At 45.7% G+C, this 17,320-nt stretch overlaps 1 protein-coding gene across 4 annotated transcripts in view; it reads left to right on the forward strand.

Moving 5' to 3' along the window:
• Positions 1-4,261, forward strand: part of Atf1 (activating transcription factor 1) — a 36,755-nt gene extending 32,494 nt beyond the window's left edge. For all 4 annotated transcript variants that reach the window (XM_076912083.1, XM_034517366.2, XM_076912082.1 and 1 more), the window contains one exon: positions 3,597-4,261. In XM_076912083.1, coding sequence (XP_076768198.1) covers positions 3,597-3,741 — 145 coding nt within the window. In that variant the 3' untranslated portion in view covers positions 3,742-4,261. The remainder of the gene's footprint in view (positions 1-3,596) is intronic.
• The last annotated feature ends 13,059 nt before the right edge of the window (positions 4,262-17,320 follow it).

Consider the following 17,320-nt stretch of genomic DNA (forward strand, 5'->3'; position numbering starts at 1 on the left):
TGGAGAGATACGATGGCTCAGTGATTAGGAGCACTGGCTGTTCTTGCAGAGAACCCACATGGCAGCTGACAACTGCGTGTAACTGCATTTGTAGGGGATCTTATATCTGACATGGCCTCGCTGGACAGTGTGTGCATGTGGTGTATGAAGGCATACATACGTATAAAAATGGAAATAGCAACAGTGTGTGCATGTGGTGTATGAAGGCATACGTACATACATATAAAAATGGAAACAGCATTGCTGGCAAAGCTTTTCAGACAGCATTGTCTTGTCGTTGGGATCACAGTGAAACGGCAGTGACACAGGCGTGCCGTAGAGACTGTGTAGTGTGTGCTTCCCGAAGCATAGTACAGCAAATCATGCAGCCTGCAGGCCCAGCATACACAAGCTGTGCTTAGTCACTGGGTGCACTGACGACAAGACACATGCTGTGAGGATAAAGCTGACAGCACCAGCTATCGCCTGAGCCTGTCTACGCCGCAGCAGCCCCGCTGGGTGTTAATGGCCGCCCTTTGCCGCACAGAGTGACATTCCGTCCTCTGTAGTTGCTCTGCACGCGCTTTGCTGGTCAGCAGCGGTTTCCCTAGGACAGTAATTCCATGTGTCAGTTCACACAGTCTTCACCAGTGGATTCAGGCTCAAGAAACTGTTTTGTTTACTTAAGCATAGGAAACGACTTGTCTGTAGGTTTTTTTTAATTTACCCAAAGATGGCTTTAGGGGCTAGAATGATAGTTTAGCAGTTAGGGGCACATGCCTGTAGGTTTTTGGGTTTGTTTGTTTGTTTTTGGTATTTTGAATGAATCATGGTCTCACTATGTAGCTCTAGCTGTCCTAGAACTCATAAAGTTCTGCCTGCCTCTGCCTCTGCCTCCCAAGTGCTGCCAAAGGTAATGTTTTTAAAGCAATAAAAATTTAACAGTCATGTGGATACATATCAAAAAGTGACAACAAGCATTTATTTCCATCTCTATGAATGCGTTTGGTAAGAAGGTAGGGAGTAAATGAAGCACATTGTGTAAATAGAAGAGAACTGATGTAATCTTGCATCAGAAACTTACAGAATTACAAGGATGCTCCTCCCACTGATCCTCAGTGCCACATAAAAGCAGGGCGCTGGCCCAGGCAGGAGTTGGAGGTGAGACGTTGAAGGGAGGTTTGAAGCCAGCCTGGGTTACAGAGACCCTGTCTCCAAAAAGATAGAACAGAGAAGGAGTTACTAGAATGAGAATTTGTCACAAGACAACCTCAACTACAAATGTGTTTAAAGGTCGATGAAATATATAAGGTGTCCTTTAAAATAAACCTATAGGAAAGAAGCTGAAAATCTGATGAGGTTAGGAATGAATTCCAACTCTTAGATCCTCCTGCCTCTGCCTCCCTAGGACTGGGAAAGGGTGTGCCACCCCACCCTGTCCAGATGAAATTCTTATCTTGATATACTGTAGAAAAAAGGAGCAGTCTCAGAGCAGCCTATACTGGAACTGCATCAGGTTGATTTCATGAGGCTGCTACACTCGAAGCTTTAAAGAGATTGCTTAAAATTAGTCCTCTTACTTACTGGACGATGTCATCTTGAACAGCACCTGACATAGCTCTGACAATTTCTATAAGTTATGCTCTAACAAACAGCAAGGTCAAAGCCTACAGAAGACCTGGAGAGTTGGCCCTTGAGTTTCTTGTGGAAACTTAGTTGTAGAGAGGTTACGTGATTTGTCCTGAGTAACCCGGCTTTATTTAAACAGGAAGAGCAAGGCTTCACAATCCAAAGCATAAATACAATAATCTATTCTTTTTTCCAGACAGGGTTTCTCTGTGTAGCCCTGGCTGTCCTGGAACTCATTCTGTAGACCAGGCTGGCCTCGAACTCAGAAATCCACCTGCCTCTGCCTACCAAGTGCTGGGATTAAGGGCATGTGCCACCACTGCCCAGCCCAGAAATCTATTCTTATAAGGACATAGTTACCTGCTTTGTATCCTGAATGCCAGTCATGGTGTCACATGCCTGTGATCCCAAGCGTCAGAGGTGGAAGCATAAATTGCTACTTTGTGGCTAGTCTGAGTTACACAATGAGACTGTAACTAATCCCACCCAGAAGAACAGGGAGAGCAGCTTTACACCAGTGTGCTGGTGCAGGCCTAGGATGGTTGGCATAGTGAGGTGCAGTCTAGCTGGACTCAGTCAAAAACATGTTTAATGTATAAGATGAAATTTAAATGTAAAAATGCATAATTTTATAACCTTTAGTATAGGGAAAGATTTCCTAAACAAGATAACATTCAGTGAATGATGTTTTGGGGTTTTTGTTTTGTGTGGGTTTAGGTTTTATTATTATTATGTATACAGTATTCTGCCTGCATGTGTCCCTGCGGGTCAGAAGAGGGCATCAGATCTCATTGCAGACAGCTGTGAGCACCGTGTGATGCTCCATGCTTTCATGCAGTCCGAGACACTCTGGGCCAGTGGGTTTTAAATGAATATGTCCAGTGGCCCTGCAGAAAATACATATGTGCTGGAAGCCACTCTAAGTTGGTGGTAGAGGCTGGAGATGTGGCTCAGTGGTTAAGACTGACTGCTCTTTCAAAGGACCAAGTTTGATAAACCCAGTACACAGTGGTGGCTGACAAACATCTGTACCTCCAGTTCCGGGGAAGAAACACCGTCTCCAGGCCTCCATAGGCACTGTATGTGCTGCTACACAGCAACAACAACAGAAAAGGTTGTGGGGAGCCAGCAGCCAACTGGCTGCCTCACACTTGGAAGGCTATGACCAGCTTGGACTGACTACATAATGAGAGTCTGGCTCTAAAACAGGGAAAAGGCTGTGGTGAACTCGCTGTGGCACGTGTCTGTAATTGCCATATTCAAAATGCTGAGGCAGGAGATCTTCGGAATTTAGGGCTAGCCTAGGCTATAGAGCAAGAACTTGTCTAGAAAAAGCACTAATTGGAAGCTGACTGGACCACAGCAGTGGCTGCCTGGCCAAGATCTGGACAGCAGAGCAATGGGGCCTTCCTCCTCTCCCTCCCTCCTCTCCCTCCCTCCCTCCCTCCCTCCCTCCCTCCCTCCCACTCGGGTGCTAGATGTAGGTCTCAGGAAGCCTTATACAAGTACTCCACACTTCAGATCTATGCATCGACACATAGAATCCTGCCAAGGCAGAGGAAGGGGATGTCTAGGCCAGCCCTGTCTAAAGGCAATTGTCTTTCTAAATTATGTGTAGGTGTGTATAGCTGCCCATGAAAGCCAGAAATGTCTGATAACCCCTAAATTATAGTTATACCTAACATGGGTGCTGGGAACTGAACTTGGGTCCTTTACAGGAGCAGCAAATACTCTTAACCACTGAGCTATTGCTTTGCTCCAACCCCTTAGGTGATACTTTAATTTTTCAAATGGGGGTTGGAGGTAGTAGCATGTGTTTATAATCCCAGCATTGAGAAAGAAAGGATGAGGCAGGAGGATTGCAGATTTGAGGCCAACTTGGGCTATACAGTAAGATGGTGTCCACTAAACAGAGTCAGGGATGGTGGGGGAAAGACAAGGGGGACAGTCCCTTCCCTGTTCTCCTGATATGTTCTGTCTGTGTTTAGAGAAGCTGCCCGAGAATGCCGCCGGAAGAAGAAGGAGTATGTGAAGTGCCTGGAGAACCGCGTTGCTGTTCTGGAAAATCAAAATAAAACTCTAATAGAAGAGCTAAAGACTTTGAAGGACCTTTATTCTCATAAAAGTGTTTGATTCTTTAAAGAGAAAGTATTTTTGTGGACTTTTAAGCTTAAAAATTAGGTGAATTTCTTTTTAGTGGAGTTCTATAAATTCAAAGGTCAAAGAAGCTACTTTGTATTAGGCTTTCACAAGCTAACATGACAGGGTGAATGGAGATGACCTTCAGGAAGCTGCTGGCTCAACTGGAAGCTCCGAAGAGAGAGAGTGCTCAAGGAAATGGACTTTCAGCAGTTCAGATTGAAGTCACACTTAGCAATAAAAATGGCAGGTGACATTAGTGAAGCAGTCACTTCCTGCTAAGTCTGTATTTCTCTGTTCCCAAAACTTGCCTTTCCGTGTGTGTGTGTGTGTGTGTGTGTGTGTGTGTGTGTGAGAGAGAGAGAGAGACAGAGAGAGACAGAGAGAGAGAGAGAGAGAGATTTCTGCCAATAAATTTAAATTACAAATGTAAAAGAAAGCATAAAGCTTCATGAAGTATGTAAATTATGTGGTCTGATTGTGTTGTATCGTCAGGTGTGTTAAGAGTTTTTAACAGTTAATTTTGTTGGACTCGCTTGTTTTTGGAGATCTCCTAAAGGACGTGGAGATCCATCATCCTGTGGTGGTGGTGGTGGTGGTGGTGGTGGTGGTGGTGGTGGTGGTGGTGGTGGTGGTGGTGGTGGTGGTGGTGGTGGTGGTGGTTTGTGACATTTTTATCAGAATGGAAAGAAAACTGCAAGTTTGACAGTTTACTAGTTTGGTTTTTGCTTTCTCTGATAAGGGCAATTTTTCATAAGTACATAATAAATTGGTTTTTTGATTCTCTAGTCCTGTATGCAGTTGAAGATCATTATTCTTTTGTGCTTTAACAGAATGAAGTGTTTACAAAAGCCCTTAAAATATTTTAAGTAACCTGAAGGTGCACACCAAAGCTTTCCTGAGGGATTTTATAATCATCTTACCGTAAGGTTTGTCAGGTTCTAAAACAGTTACTGAGGCAATCTTACATTGAAACTATTGTGTAATGTAGCCTATGGTACCTTTATAAAAGAAGTGACTGCCGATATATTTTTATAGTGAATCTTTATAAATTCTAATGTTGTTTTTAATGATTATTTTAAATGTTTATATAGTTTGTTTAGTAAAATATTTGTATCTCAAAGTATCATTTTTATATTATGAGAAAAGCTTTCAATTGGCTGATAATTGAATTGTATGTTTTATATAAAGTTTTATCTAAAGTTCCAACTGTGGTCAGTACACCAGCATTTAACCTCTGTATTCTAATCTGTGTACACTTGGAAACTGCAAAACTGTTGTGTGCCTACATAGTATGTTTCATATCGTCTATGAAATTAAAGAACATTTGATAAGATTAAGTTTTCCAAATGCAAAATATAATGTTTGACATACAAATGCCAACCAGCAGCCACTGTATAAGATTCTCACTGTGAGGAATTTTTAGCTTTAAAGTGCAGCCAGATTCTAAGCCCGGAGTCTGGGTGTGCTTTACAATAGAGCACACTTGTGCTCTGATTCAGGAAGAACCGGTTACAGTATGCTCAGGAAAGCTGCTGTTCTGTGGGAACCTGGGACGTCATATCAGTGGTCAGTCACCTAGTCAATTTGCCATTGATCTCCGGGAGAGTTCATTAGTGGGACCACAAAGGCAGGCTAGTCCTTACTTTCTTTTAACTGGTTGTCCATCAGCCTAAGGAACTGGGGTGTTCTGTACCCCACTGTGCTTTGTAAGCCAGTGTAGCCACATGTAAGGCTTCTCAGATCTGTTCCATTCTGTTCTTTTAGTGCTGAAGGTTGAACCTCAGACTTTGCACATAGCAGCCTAGCACTCTACAGTGAGCTAGCACATGCCAGACCAGCTCTCTACAGTGAGGCGGCTTCCCAGGCCAGTAAATGATTTTGTGATGACTTTTAAGCAAAGAATGAAGAATAGGTATCCCTTATCTCATGGGCTGGTAGAGAGATGCATCCTGACTTAGAATCAGCAGTGAGTTGTGGTGATGGTACACATTCCCAGGAAAAAGATGCTGTAAGCGCCACAAAGTTGGCGCCAATGAGTAAGGCAAGTCAGTCAGGATGTCTTGGTGTCTGAATGTAGAGCAGGTCTAAACCAGTGATCTGTTATAGAGTAGGATTGTCTCACTGTACAGTGCATGCAAGGCAGCCCCCCCCCCCCCCCATCAGGCTGAAGAGTCCAGGGGCTTTTGTAGGTTGGTGCTGCCCGAGTCTTAGGGTCTGTACTGTGGGAGAGACACTTAACTCCCCCATCTACCCGTGACCCTTTTTTTTTTTCCATTCTCAGAAGTTGACGGTGGTACCTGCCCTTTAGTTAGTACAGTTGTTGCAGTCACAGACGTTACAAACAAAACCATTTCATGATTGAGGTGCTTTTTCTCCAAATAACTGGTAGCATATATAGTCATTTGTTGTCTTCAGCTTGTACATTATATAACGTGTCAACTGAAACAAGTTACTATAAGGTGACTTTACATGTGAACTGGGTATAGATGTGCACCAAGAACAGGGTGGGGGCAGCAGTTTTATACCTCAGTAACCACGAGGAAAGCACAGGAATGCAGTGGCCTCCCTGTTCCTGTGGAACACCTTGTGTCCCTGAGGTCATCGCTTGCTAAGGTTCCATGAGCACAGATGACTAGGATTGAAACTTTAAACCCAGGGTAGTGTGTGGTACACACCTGGGGTCTCAGTTGATCCCAGGGGCTGAAACAGGAGTTTAAGACCTGGCCAGGTGTGGTGGCACACTATTTATTTATTTATCTGTTTATTTACATATTTATTTATATTTTATGTGCATTGGTGTTTTGCCTGTGCATCTGTTTGTCTGAGGATGTCCGAATCCCCTGGGTCAGATGTGAGCAGACAACCAGTAAGACATTAACCCTATGAATTCCATCTCTAGAGGTGAAGGAGAAAGCTGACTCCCAAAAGTTGTCCTGACCACCTGGGCATTCTCACACATCCAGACACTAATAAACTTATTTTTACCTACCTCCACCCTGGCACACACCTTTACTGAACTCCAGTGAGACACTTATGTGGCTCCAGCACGAGGATTCCTCATTTGATAAAGGTCTAAGTACAAATTCATGTAGGTACAGAAAACATTTGATATCCTGCCTGAAGCTACAGAGTAAATAACAAAAGTGATGTTAAATTCTAGGTTGAGTCAACCCCAAAATTTGTGCTCTTGGTCATTCTGAATGTGTCTTCCTTGTCACCAATGGTTTGGAGCTAGAAGGCTTTTGGGAAAGAAAGCAGAAAGGTTCTGGTCCTTGTCTTAAAATAGTTTAAAAACCTAGTCTGAAGATTTTAAAAGGTTCTATTTCAGTGTGTCCACTAGGTGGCAACCCTCTACAAAAATTTAAATTTAAAAACAAACCATTCTCTACAAACTCAAAACACTAGCATGTAGAGCATACGGCTCAGTGGGTAAGGCACCTGTGCCAGGCCTGACAGCGTGAGTGTGGTCTCCAGGACCCCCAGAAGCTCTCTGACTCTTACATGTGCGCTGTGTCATACATGTATGCACAAGAACACATATGAAAATGTCATAAAGCAGGAGAATTGTGTACTGTCGGGACAGGCGAAACTACCTTGAGGTCTGAAGGAGAATGCACACAGGAGGCCCCACAGCCCCTTTCTTAAGATTTCTTCCCCACAGGGAGGCAGCTACTTGAGTCCAGTGCACCCATGCAGTGTGTGTGTGTTCACTACATATATTCATAGATATGGCAGTCCTGGGGCTGAGACATGAGTTCCAGGTCAGCCTGGGCTCAACAGCAAGATCCTGTCTGAAAACACAAAGGCTAAGAAGGTAGCTCAGCTGGCCAGTGCTTGCCATGCAGGGCTAATGCTCAACGTTCAGTTCCCAGCACCACATAAACGGCGTCCAGTGCCTCTAGTGTATAACCCCAACACTGTCAAGGTGGGAGATGGAGAGTGTAAGGCCAGCCTGCACTATAGGAAGCCATGTGCCCAAAACAGTTAAACGTGGAGTGAGATGGTTCAGCAGTTAACACAACTGTTCCTGAAGGGGACACAAGTTTGATACTTGCACCCACATTCTGTCCACAACTGCGTATAACTCCAGGAGACCCCACATTTCTGGCCCTCAGTGGGTACCTGTACTCAGGTATATATGTACACAATTAAAACTCATCCCAGCACTCAGGAAGCAGCGGTGGCTCTCTATGAGTTCCAGGCCAGCCTGGTCTACACAGTGAGGGACAGTCAAGGCGTGTAACAGAAACTGTCTCCAAAAACAAAACACTCTGCCTTCTTCCCTCTCTTCCCCACCCCACCCCCACCCCCCACCCCCATCTTCAGTGGTGCTAGGGATTGAACTCAAGAATTAAGGCAAGCCAGGCCTGATGATGCATGCCTCATTCCAGTACTTGGAATGCAGAGGCAGGAGGATCACTAAGTTTGAGGCCAGCCTGGTCTACATAAGTGAGTTCGAGGACAGTCATGTAGAGAGACCTTTTCACAAAACAAGAATTGGGGCAAGCACTCTACCTGCAAGCCACACTGCCAGCCCACCCCACTTTTTTCTCTCCTGCTAGTGCTGAGAATCCTGATTTAACCAGAAGCGCACACAGTCCCCTGAAGACGTCATCTCCAACTGCCTAACCAAGCTCTAGCATTTCCCACGTGGCTTCTATGGCTGTGGCTGGCGCACATAGCTGGTGATGCATCTGTTGTGGTTTGTGAGTTCTTTGAAATCCTCTTGGCACAGTTGAAGGGTTAGCAGCTTCTTCTTCCAGCAAGATGGATTAGTCTATGCTACTAGGGAGAAGATTTTCATAGGCAAGGACCATTCTCCTTGCTGTTGACAGCCAGAAGCCTAGGATGCTGGTGGTACCCAAAGGCTTTGTCCTGGTGAGCTTCAACTGGCATCTGGGTACAACCTAGAGTCACATGACAGGAAAGCTTTGTTGAAGAATTACCTAGATCAGAATGGCCTGTGGAATTGTCTTGATTGAAGACTGAGGGCCCAGCCCACTATGAGCAAAACCATTTCAAAGGAAGTCGTCCTGAACTGTATAAAAAAATCTAGCAGAGCACAAGCTAGCCTGTGAGCCACGGCTTCTGCTGAACTTCTCTGTCTGCAAATGGAGTTCCTCGGACGGAGGTAACGCTAGATGGCATACCAAGCAGGCCTGCTTCCGAGTCCCTGCCTTGAGTTGTCCCAGCATTAGACTTGTGATCTGGAATTGCAAGCAGAAATAAACCCTTCTCCCTATGTTGCTTTTTCTCAGGGCATCTGCTACAACAACAGAAATAAAACAAGGATCTGCTTAGAGTTCTGGACCCAGACAACTAAGGCCCTGTGGCTTTGAAAGCCAAGACTCACATCTCAAGTCTTGGCATCATCACTGGGCTTTGAGTGCCAGTGGCCAGCACCCAGAGGGAGGAACAGCCCTGGGTTTCAGGGAGGGCCTTGGTTCCCCACAGCACCTGAGCATGTGCTCGTGTGTGTGTGTGTATGTATGTATGTATGTATGTATGTATGTATGTATAGATATAATGTAAGTAGAGGCCCCTGCGTGAGTTTGGAAATCAGAGAACAATTTCCAAGAGCTGTGTTAGCCAGGGCTGTACCATTTTGTCCAGCTCCTCCAATTTTGTTAAATGAATATGATTCCAATCATTTGGTTTTATGAAGTGAAGTAACTCCTTTGTCTAGATTCTTGGCTGCCAGGCCCCAGGGACCTCGGTCATGGCTGCCAGGAGGGATATCTGTCACTCACCTAACATCAGACAGGATAGTGCTTTAACTAACTCACTTGTCCCTGAGCGGTGGCCAACAAGTCAAAGGCAGAAACTTTGCAACCTCATTGCTGCCCTGTAACTACCCAGTCAGAAGGTTATGGTCTCTGATCCTCATGAGCCCGCCCCTTGCAGGTCTCCCCTCAGAAAGGCCTGCACTGTCAGCAAGTCACTTGTCCATCAATCTTTCCTTCTCATTCTTCTGTCCAAACCTGGTCTCTCCTTCCATCATGTGGGTTCTAGATTGAAACAAGGTCGTCAGGCTTGGTGGTGAGAACATTTAACCACTGAGCAACTCTGCTCTCCTAGTTTCATCACACTGATGCTTGGTTTTGTTCTGCTTTTTTTTAAATAGGTTTCTTTGTGCAGCCTGAGCTCTGAACTAACAACTCGACGACACTCACTCTGTAGACCCAGCCAGCCTCAAACTCAGAGATCTGCCTGCCTCTGCATCTCAAGATTAAAGGCACCACCACACTGGGCTTACAGCATCTTAATTGCCAGAAGGATCTGCAGGAGGCAAGGCCAGACTCAGGCTGTGGGATCTGATCTTAAGGTACAGGCCTGTGAAATAGCAAACTCTAGAGTCAGCTTGTAAATCCCATTCCCCCAAAAAAGAGTGTGCTCTGATATTTCACCTGAGATCACTTTTATCTATCTATGTATGTATCTATATATCTATGTATCTACCTACCTACCTACCTATTTATGTCAGATGAATTGAGGAGACTGACACCTTGGGAATAGTGAGTCCTACAATGTCTGCCGTCTAGTCTGGGCTACAGATGCATTAACCGTGCTGCTCGCCACTGCTGGATAAGGAGCAGGCACTATCTATCTAACTACCCCTCTCCTCTCTTCTTTCCTTAGGCACTTTACATGCTAGCACAATAGACTCCCTTATGTTAAGATTTTAACAAAGGCTTTGACAATGTTTCTTTCTCCCTCAGTCCCAGCTTCCTAAGGTAATCAACCACACACCAGGAGAGAGGCTGCCACTCTCAGCCCAGTGCCAAGAAGATGAAACAGCCTCACAAATCCAGAACCTCAGCTCTTCCCCCATTCCTGGCTTTTGCTCTGACAGGCTCCTGTTTTGTTTTGAGAAGGGAGGTTTTTGTCTTCCTGGGTTAGTCAAATGGAATCATCTCATTTCTTAATTTTATTTCATTTCCCTCCTACTCCTAATATGAATAGCCAAACAAACCCAATGGGTCAGGATCCTAGGAGCAGCCTCGGGCCATTGCTGCAGGGACAATGTCATGGAGTTGTTAGGACAGAGCCTGGGCCCCAGCCAGCGTGGCCAGTTAAATAGATAAGCAATAGTGAAGTGCAAAGGACGATTACCATTCATCACATGTGGTCACATTGAGAAGAACAAATAAGGAAACCCAGTGGCCCCCTGCCCAGCCCATCATAGGGATCCTGACATAAAGGTGAGAGTTGTGCTTGGCTAAGGAGCCTTGGTCACCACTATCCTTGTAGGGTCAGGACAAAGGGAGTGTCAAGGTACCTCCTGGTGTGGGTCTGACACGTCAAAGTCATGTGAAATCCCTTCTTGGGAGGCAAGCTCCTCCCCTCAGGACCAGCTTTAGCCTCTTCCTTCCGCAGCCTGAGGGTCCTGAGAAGATTCCGGTTCCTGGGACCATTTTTGAAGGTCTAATAGCCAAAGAAAAGAACACAAGTGTCTCCTTAACAGGTTCCATCCTGCCAGGGTGGATAGGACAGTAATGTTTGCTTAAACTTCAGCCGTGGGGTTTTGCACCCAGCTTCTTTGTTCCCAGAAATAACAACTCTAAGACTTCTTATATATGAAGAAATGCTTAGGCCAAAGGCTTTGCTTGTTCCCAGACTAGCACATAACTTAGTTATCTGTTTATTCTATGAGTGCCACATGGATGGTCACCTTCTTCTGTTTCATGCATTTGTCTTCTCCAGCGGTCCAGCATTTGGGGAGAATCTCCCACACCTGTTTCCCAGAATTCCTCTCTCCTCTCTCTCCTCTCCCCACCTCCCCCCAAACTCCTACCTCCTATTTTCCACCTCAGCTCACTGGCCGTAGGGTTTTTATTGACAGGTGATGCTTCCACGCAGTATGTAAAGATTCTGTCTACACTTATTGGTAAGTGAACAGTGCGAGGCTGGTGTCCTGACTGTGCCAAGGTACTCAGTAGTCCTGGGAACCCCTGGTGGAGACTGTAACTGTCAACAGAAGCACGTCCACCTCTCTGCCTGGCTTTACAGCCCTCACTTAGGACTTGGCTATGGTATTAACATGGAGAACAGAATCTGATAAACGTCTTCCCACTCCTGGGACCCTCAGTCTTTTCTCAGTGGAGTACATTCTTCACTGTAGACTTCCTCTAGTTTACACTAAGTTTGTCGGCTTAGAGGAGCTGCCTTCTAGTCCTCACTCAGGAGGTGTTTGTTTTAATTGTTTTTATGTGTATGGGTGTTTTACTCACATGTATGTATATCACATGTGTGCCTGGTACCCACAGAGTTCAGAATGATGGGTGTTTTACTCACATACATGTGTGTCACATGTGTGCCTGGTGCCCAAAGAGATCAGAATGGGCATCAGATCCCTGGAACTGCAGTTACAGACAGGTGGTTGTGAGCTGCCATGTGGGTACTGGAAACAGAACTCAGGTCCTCTGACATGAGTTCAAACAACAGCCCTTCTGAGATGTATACATCTCCTTTCACCCTCAGGCATCTGCACTCCTGGGTCTTAGACCTTTCGGCTCAGACTAGACCTTTAGCGGAAGACTCAAGGACGCCCTTCACTTTCCTGTCTGTGTAGTCTGCAAGGGCACATCTTGACCTCTACAATTACTTGAGCCAGTTCCCATCCTGGCCTCTTGCCCTCTCCTCTCCCCTGCTTCTCTTTGGCTGGAGATCTCTGACTAAAGTTGATCTTCAGGCCTTGCTCTGTGGAAAACAATAGCTCTCAAGCTGTGCCTTGCTCTGAGTGACTCCATTTTATAAAACAATAGTTGGCAAACACCAGGGCAGAATGGCTCCACATCTTGTGTGTGCACATAAACAAATTCCATCTGTCCAGCGCAAACCATGGCACTGGCTGACAACTATGTTATTACTCACACAAGCAAGGTGGTGCCACCTACAAACTCAGCAAATTGAATCAGGAACTAACGATACATGAGAAGATCAAAACCACATCAGAAAAATGAGGGCTGGGAACTCATCAGACACACAAGACCACAACGGAGGCAGAGGCAGAGGCAGGCCCTCAAATGGATCCTGTAAGAGAAGAACATTCCCACTGGACAGGACCAGAGCCACCGACATTACTCAGATCAGCCAATCTGTGCATCCTAAAATCTGCAAGCTTAACCAACTCCTGTCTCTGGGGCTCCAACTTATCACACACACACACACACACACACGCACGCACACACACACGCACACACACACGCACACACACGCACACACATGCACACTTGACACAGCCCAACATAGCCCATTCAGGTTACTTATGTCCTGACTCAGCTCTGTGATCCCTAAAATAGAACAGACACAAATATATCTCCTGTTCTTACTTGGTACACTCAGAAAATGAATATAGTTCGAAACCACTGAAAAGTGAGTGGTGCACTGTGCTGTTCAGTAGAAGTCTATGGAGAGGTAACTATATTTGCATTCAGCTGATATAAATCAATAATTGATTTTATTACTTGTTTTTGAGACAGGGCTTCCTTCCCCTCTTAGCCCAGGCTGGCCTGTAATATGTAGCAAGGTCAACTGTCTCAGGGTTTATATTGTTGAGATAAAACACTGTCACCAAAAGCAACTGAGGAAAGGCTTTATTTCAGCTTATAACTCTCAGGTCACAATGTATCACTGAGGGATGTCATGATCCAAACCTGGGGGCAGGAACTAATGTAGACACCATGGAGGGGTGCTGCTTCCTGGCTTGCTCTCCATGGCTTGCTCAGCCTGCCTTCTAATAGAATCCAGGACCACCTGCCCAGGATGGGCCACTGACCACAGTGGGCTGGGCCCTCTCCTACCAACCATTAGTCAAGAACATGTCCCACAGGTTTGCCACTCGACAGTGTGTTGGACCATTTCTCAATTGGGGTTACCTTTCCAAATTCTCTACTTTGTGTCAGGTTGGTAACACTAACCTGAACACCAACCTTGAATTCACATCAGTCTCCCTGCCTCAGCTTGCCAAGCCCCAGGCTTGTGGGCACAAACCATTCCGTAGGAGATAAGCTGTGACCCTTACAGTGCCATGTCACTTGACAGAGGTGGCGAATAGAGACTCACTGATCACCAGGCACTTGGCGCATCTTCCCTAGGCACTTTTAGTTTCCCTTCCAGTTGAAAAGTTGTATGTGCTAGTGACTGAGCCGTGCATGTGGAAAGGGGGTGGGGATCTCGGGCACTGCAGGGTGCAGTTTGGTGAAGGGGCCATGCTGCATGGAGAGACTGTAACTCTTTGAGGCACACAGTATTTGAGGAAGAGAGCGGGTGTGAAAGCCAGGCATGGTGGTTCAGGCCTTTAATCCCAGCACTCCAGAGGCAGAGGCAAGTAGATACCTGTGAGTACAAGGTTAGCCTGGTCAACAGAGAGATTTCCAGAAAAGCCAGGTCTACATAGTAAGGCCCTGTCTCAAAAAACAAAACCAAAAACAGAAACTGCACTGTTTGAAGCCAAGTTAGCAGTTTTGTGTAGTCTGACTCCTGGGTCCACAGGATGACTGAATAAAGCTCCATCAGTCCCTACTTTCTTGAATTTATTATAAAATGGGGTCTTATTTCTCAAAATCTCACCTAGCTCTCCTTTTGTAAGATTTTTTTTTTAAGATTTTACTTACTTTATACACAGTGTTCTGCACATATATCTGCATGTCAGAAGAGAGCATCAGATCCCATTACAGATGGTTGTGAGCCACCATGTGGTTGCTGAGAATTGAACTCAGGACCTTTGGAAGATCAGTCAGTGCTCTCAACCTCTGAGCTTCTCTCCAGCCTGTAAGATTTATTTTTATTGTTTTTAATTATATATATATATATATATATATATATATATATATATATATATGAAAAGTATTTGTATGTATACCTGCTACATTTAAGTTGGGGACACCTTTCATCGCATTACTCAGGAGCAGAAGAGGACAGCTGTAGATCTGAAGCTAGCTTTGGTCTATATAGTAAGTTTCAGGACAGCCAGGACTACAGAGAGACCCTGTCTCAAAATCCAAAACCAACAAGAAGGACAAAAAGATTTCCTTTCTCTATGTGTATGTTTGTGTGTATCTATGTGTGTGTGTGAGCACATGCATACCTGATGCCTACAGAGGTCAGCAAATGGTGCTGGATTCCCTGGAACCAACCATTCCAGCCAGCTGCAAGCTGCCAAGTGCCAGTGAGGTCCGGAATCAGGCACCTTATGACAGGGAGGACTTGCTGTTTTGGGTAATAGCCTTAAACACAACCATCTGTTCTGTGGTGTGCTTGTGTGGTTTGTCTCACTTGTGTCTTACAGAGTCTCACCAAATCACAACCCTCCCAATACCACAGTTTAACCTTTATGTCCACCCCTGACTGGACAGATTCAGATGTTTGCTCCATGGCCAGGGTCTGTAGTCAGCTTAGCACTAAAGTTCTAGACGACAGACTTCTGCCTCATCAACTGTTGATATTCAGATTAAAGTCTTAGAGAGGAAATTGAGGGAGGATAGAAAGACAGGGAGAATGATGATGTCATGGGAGAGAAAGGGTCACCCATTGTAGAGTATGGTTGAACTTTTTGACAGGTTAAAACTCAAAACTTCAACACAATTAACACCTGCTTGAGGCCTCCCTCTGGTCCCAACTGTGGACAGTTTCTGGAGATGTAAATGACATGCCTAAGCCCCCTAGTCAAGTAGAGTGGCTCCTGGCTTTATCTTACTAAGCTATAATGTCACCCAAGATACCACCAGAACCACTTTATATGTCACTTATCAAAAAGATAACAGGATAGGGTGGCTTCTTATAACTTAAGAGCCACCAAAATATGGCAAGTGGTAAGATACTACACTGTGACTCTTTGGTGATGCCCATGTCCTTGTTCCCCATGGTGAGTGTCCCCCCGACACCAGAATCACTGTGTAGCTCCAGCTGTCCTGAACTGACTTTATAGTCCTGAGATTCACAGAGATCCCCCTGCCTCCATCTCCAGAGAGCTAGGGTTAAAGGTGTACACTGTTGGCATTCCTTCTAGGCTCCGCCCCACAGCTACCTGGCCACAGCCAGATGTGCCTGACTTGCTATAAGAGGGGCTGCTTGCCCCCGCCTCTCTCTTGCCCTCTTGCTCTCTCGTCTTGTCCCCGCTATGCCCCCACATGTGCTCATGGCCAGCCTCCCTCCTCTCTTCTCCTCTCCCTCTTCCCCTCCTCTCCCTCTCTTTCTGCTTTTCTCTCAACTCCCCGCCCCATGCCCTGAATAAACTCTATACTATGCCATATTGTGGCTGGTCCCTCAGGGGGAAGGGATGCCTCAGCATGGGCCCTGCAAAGGTCCCCCTTCCACCTTACCATACCTCGCCTCCACCAAACATATTCTTTATCTTTTTATAAACACAACATGCACTACTCTTCCTGACCCTCTGTTTCTGTTGAACCTTGTGCTTATAATCTGTGTTTAAAATCCCTGTAGGAAACCCACTCTGCTTTACACTGGCTAGTCCTTAAAGCCTCTGGACCACAGACAAGGATCTGAGTTCCCCTGAGTTGTGAGGTTCCTAAAAGATCCAAGAGAGCTAACCTGGGGCACCTGGCAGTGGCAGATGATGACATAAGCAGTTGCTAGGTCCCTGAGACCAGGCCGCTGGAATGGCCTGTGTATGAACAGGATTAGGGGTAAAGTCCCGGGTTTGGAGCCTAACAGTGGAAACATGCAGCTGGCTGTGCCCCTATCAATTCAGGTAGGGACTTAGTTAAGTGTCCCTTAACCCTGAAGAGAAAAGACAAATAGTTCTCCTGGCTACCTGCACCTTAATAGAGGTGTCACAGTAGCCTGGCCTTGTGTTGAGCTGTAGTCTCAGCACCTCATCAGGAAGGTGCATGTGTACCTGTGAGTGTAGCAGTTACCCTGCACAGTCATCTGCCCCACTCTGTGTTGGGGCCTCCTAAATGTTAAAAGGGGACACCAGGCCCATTGATGCCACCCTGGGAATGAGTCCTGTCAGGCCTTAGCACACACAACTGAAAACCAGGCCTGGTGCTTATTAACTCTTTTTTTTTTTTTTTTTTTTTTTGGTTTTTCGAGACAGGGTTTCTCTGTGTAGCCCTGGCTGTCCTGGAACTCACTCTGTAGACCAGGCTGGCCTCGAACTCAGAAATCCTCCTGCCTCTGCCTCCCAAGTGCTGGGATTAAAGGTGTGCACCACCACCGCCCGGCGCTTATTAACTCTTGTGTTATTCACCAAGATGAGCCTCTAACCCTAAGATTTAATCTGTTCCTGGAAAGCCTAAAAATAACTGTGCTTTTCAAATCCACTCTTTGGTAAAATTATTATCTTTGGTATGTCTAATGAAGTGTGTGGTTTTGTAGAAGTTACTTCTCCACATTTTTTTTTCTTTTGTTGTCCCTTGAAAAACTGGTTTTCCAAGGTCCTTATCTCAGTCAGGTTGTGTGAACACAGACTGTTAACCTCCCAGAGCTTCCTGGTAGACAGATTAGGTCTGCTCACTGTTAGTCCTGATCTGAGCACAGAGGCTGGAAACAAGGCCCTGGTGGCTGCACTGCATTGGAGATGGCAGAAGTGGTTCACAACAAGTAT

The sequence above is a fragment of the Arvicanthis niloticus genome, chromosome 13, assembly GCF_011762505.2.
Source record: "Arvicanthis niloticus isolate mArvNil1 chromosome 13, mArvNil1.pat.X, whole genome shotgun sequence".
In the NCBI taxonomy this organism is placed as follows: Eukaryota; Metazoa; Chordata; class Mammalia; order Rodentia; family Muridae; genus Arvicanthis; species Arvicanthis niloticus.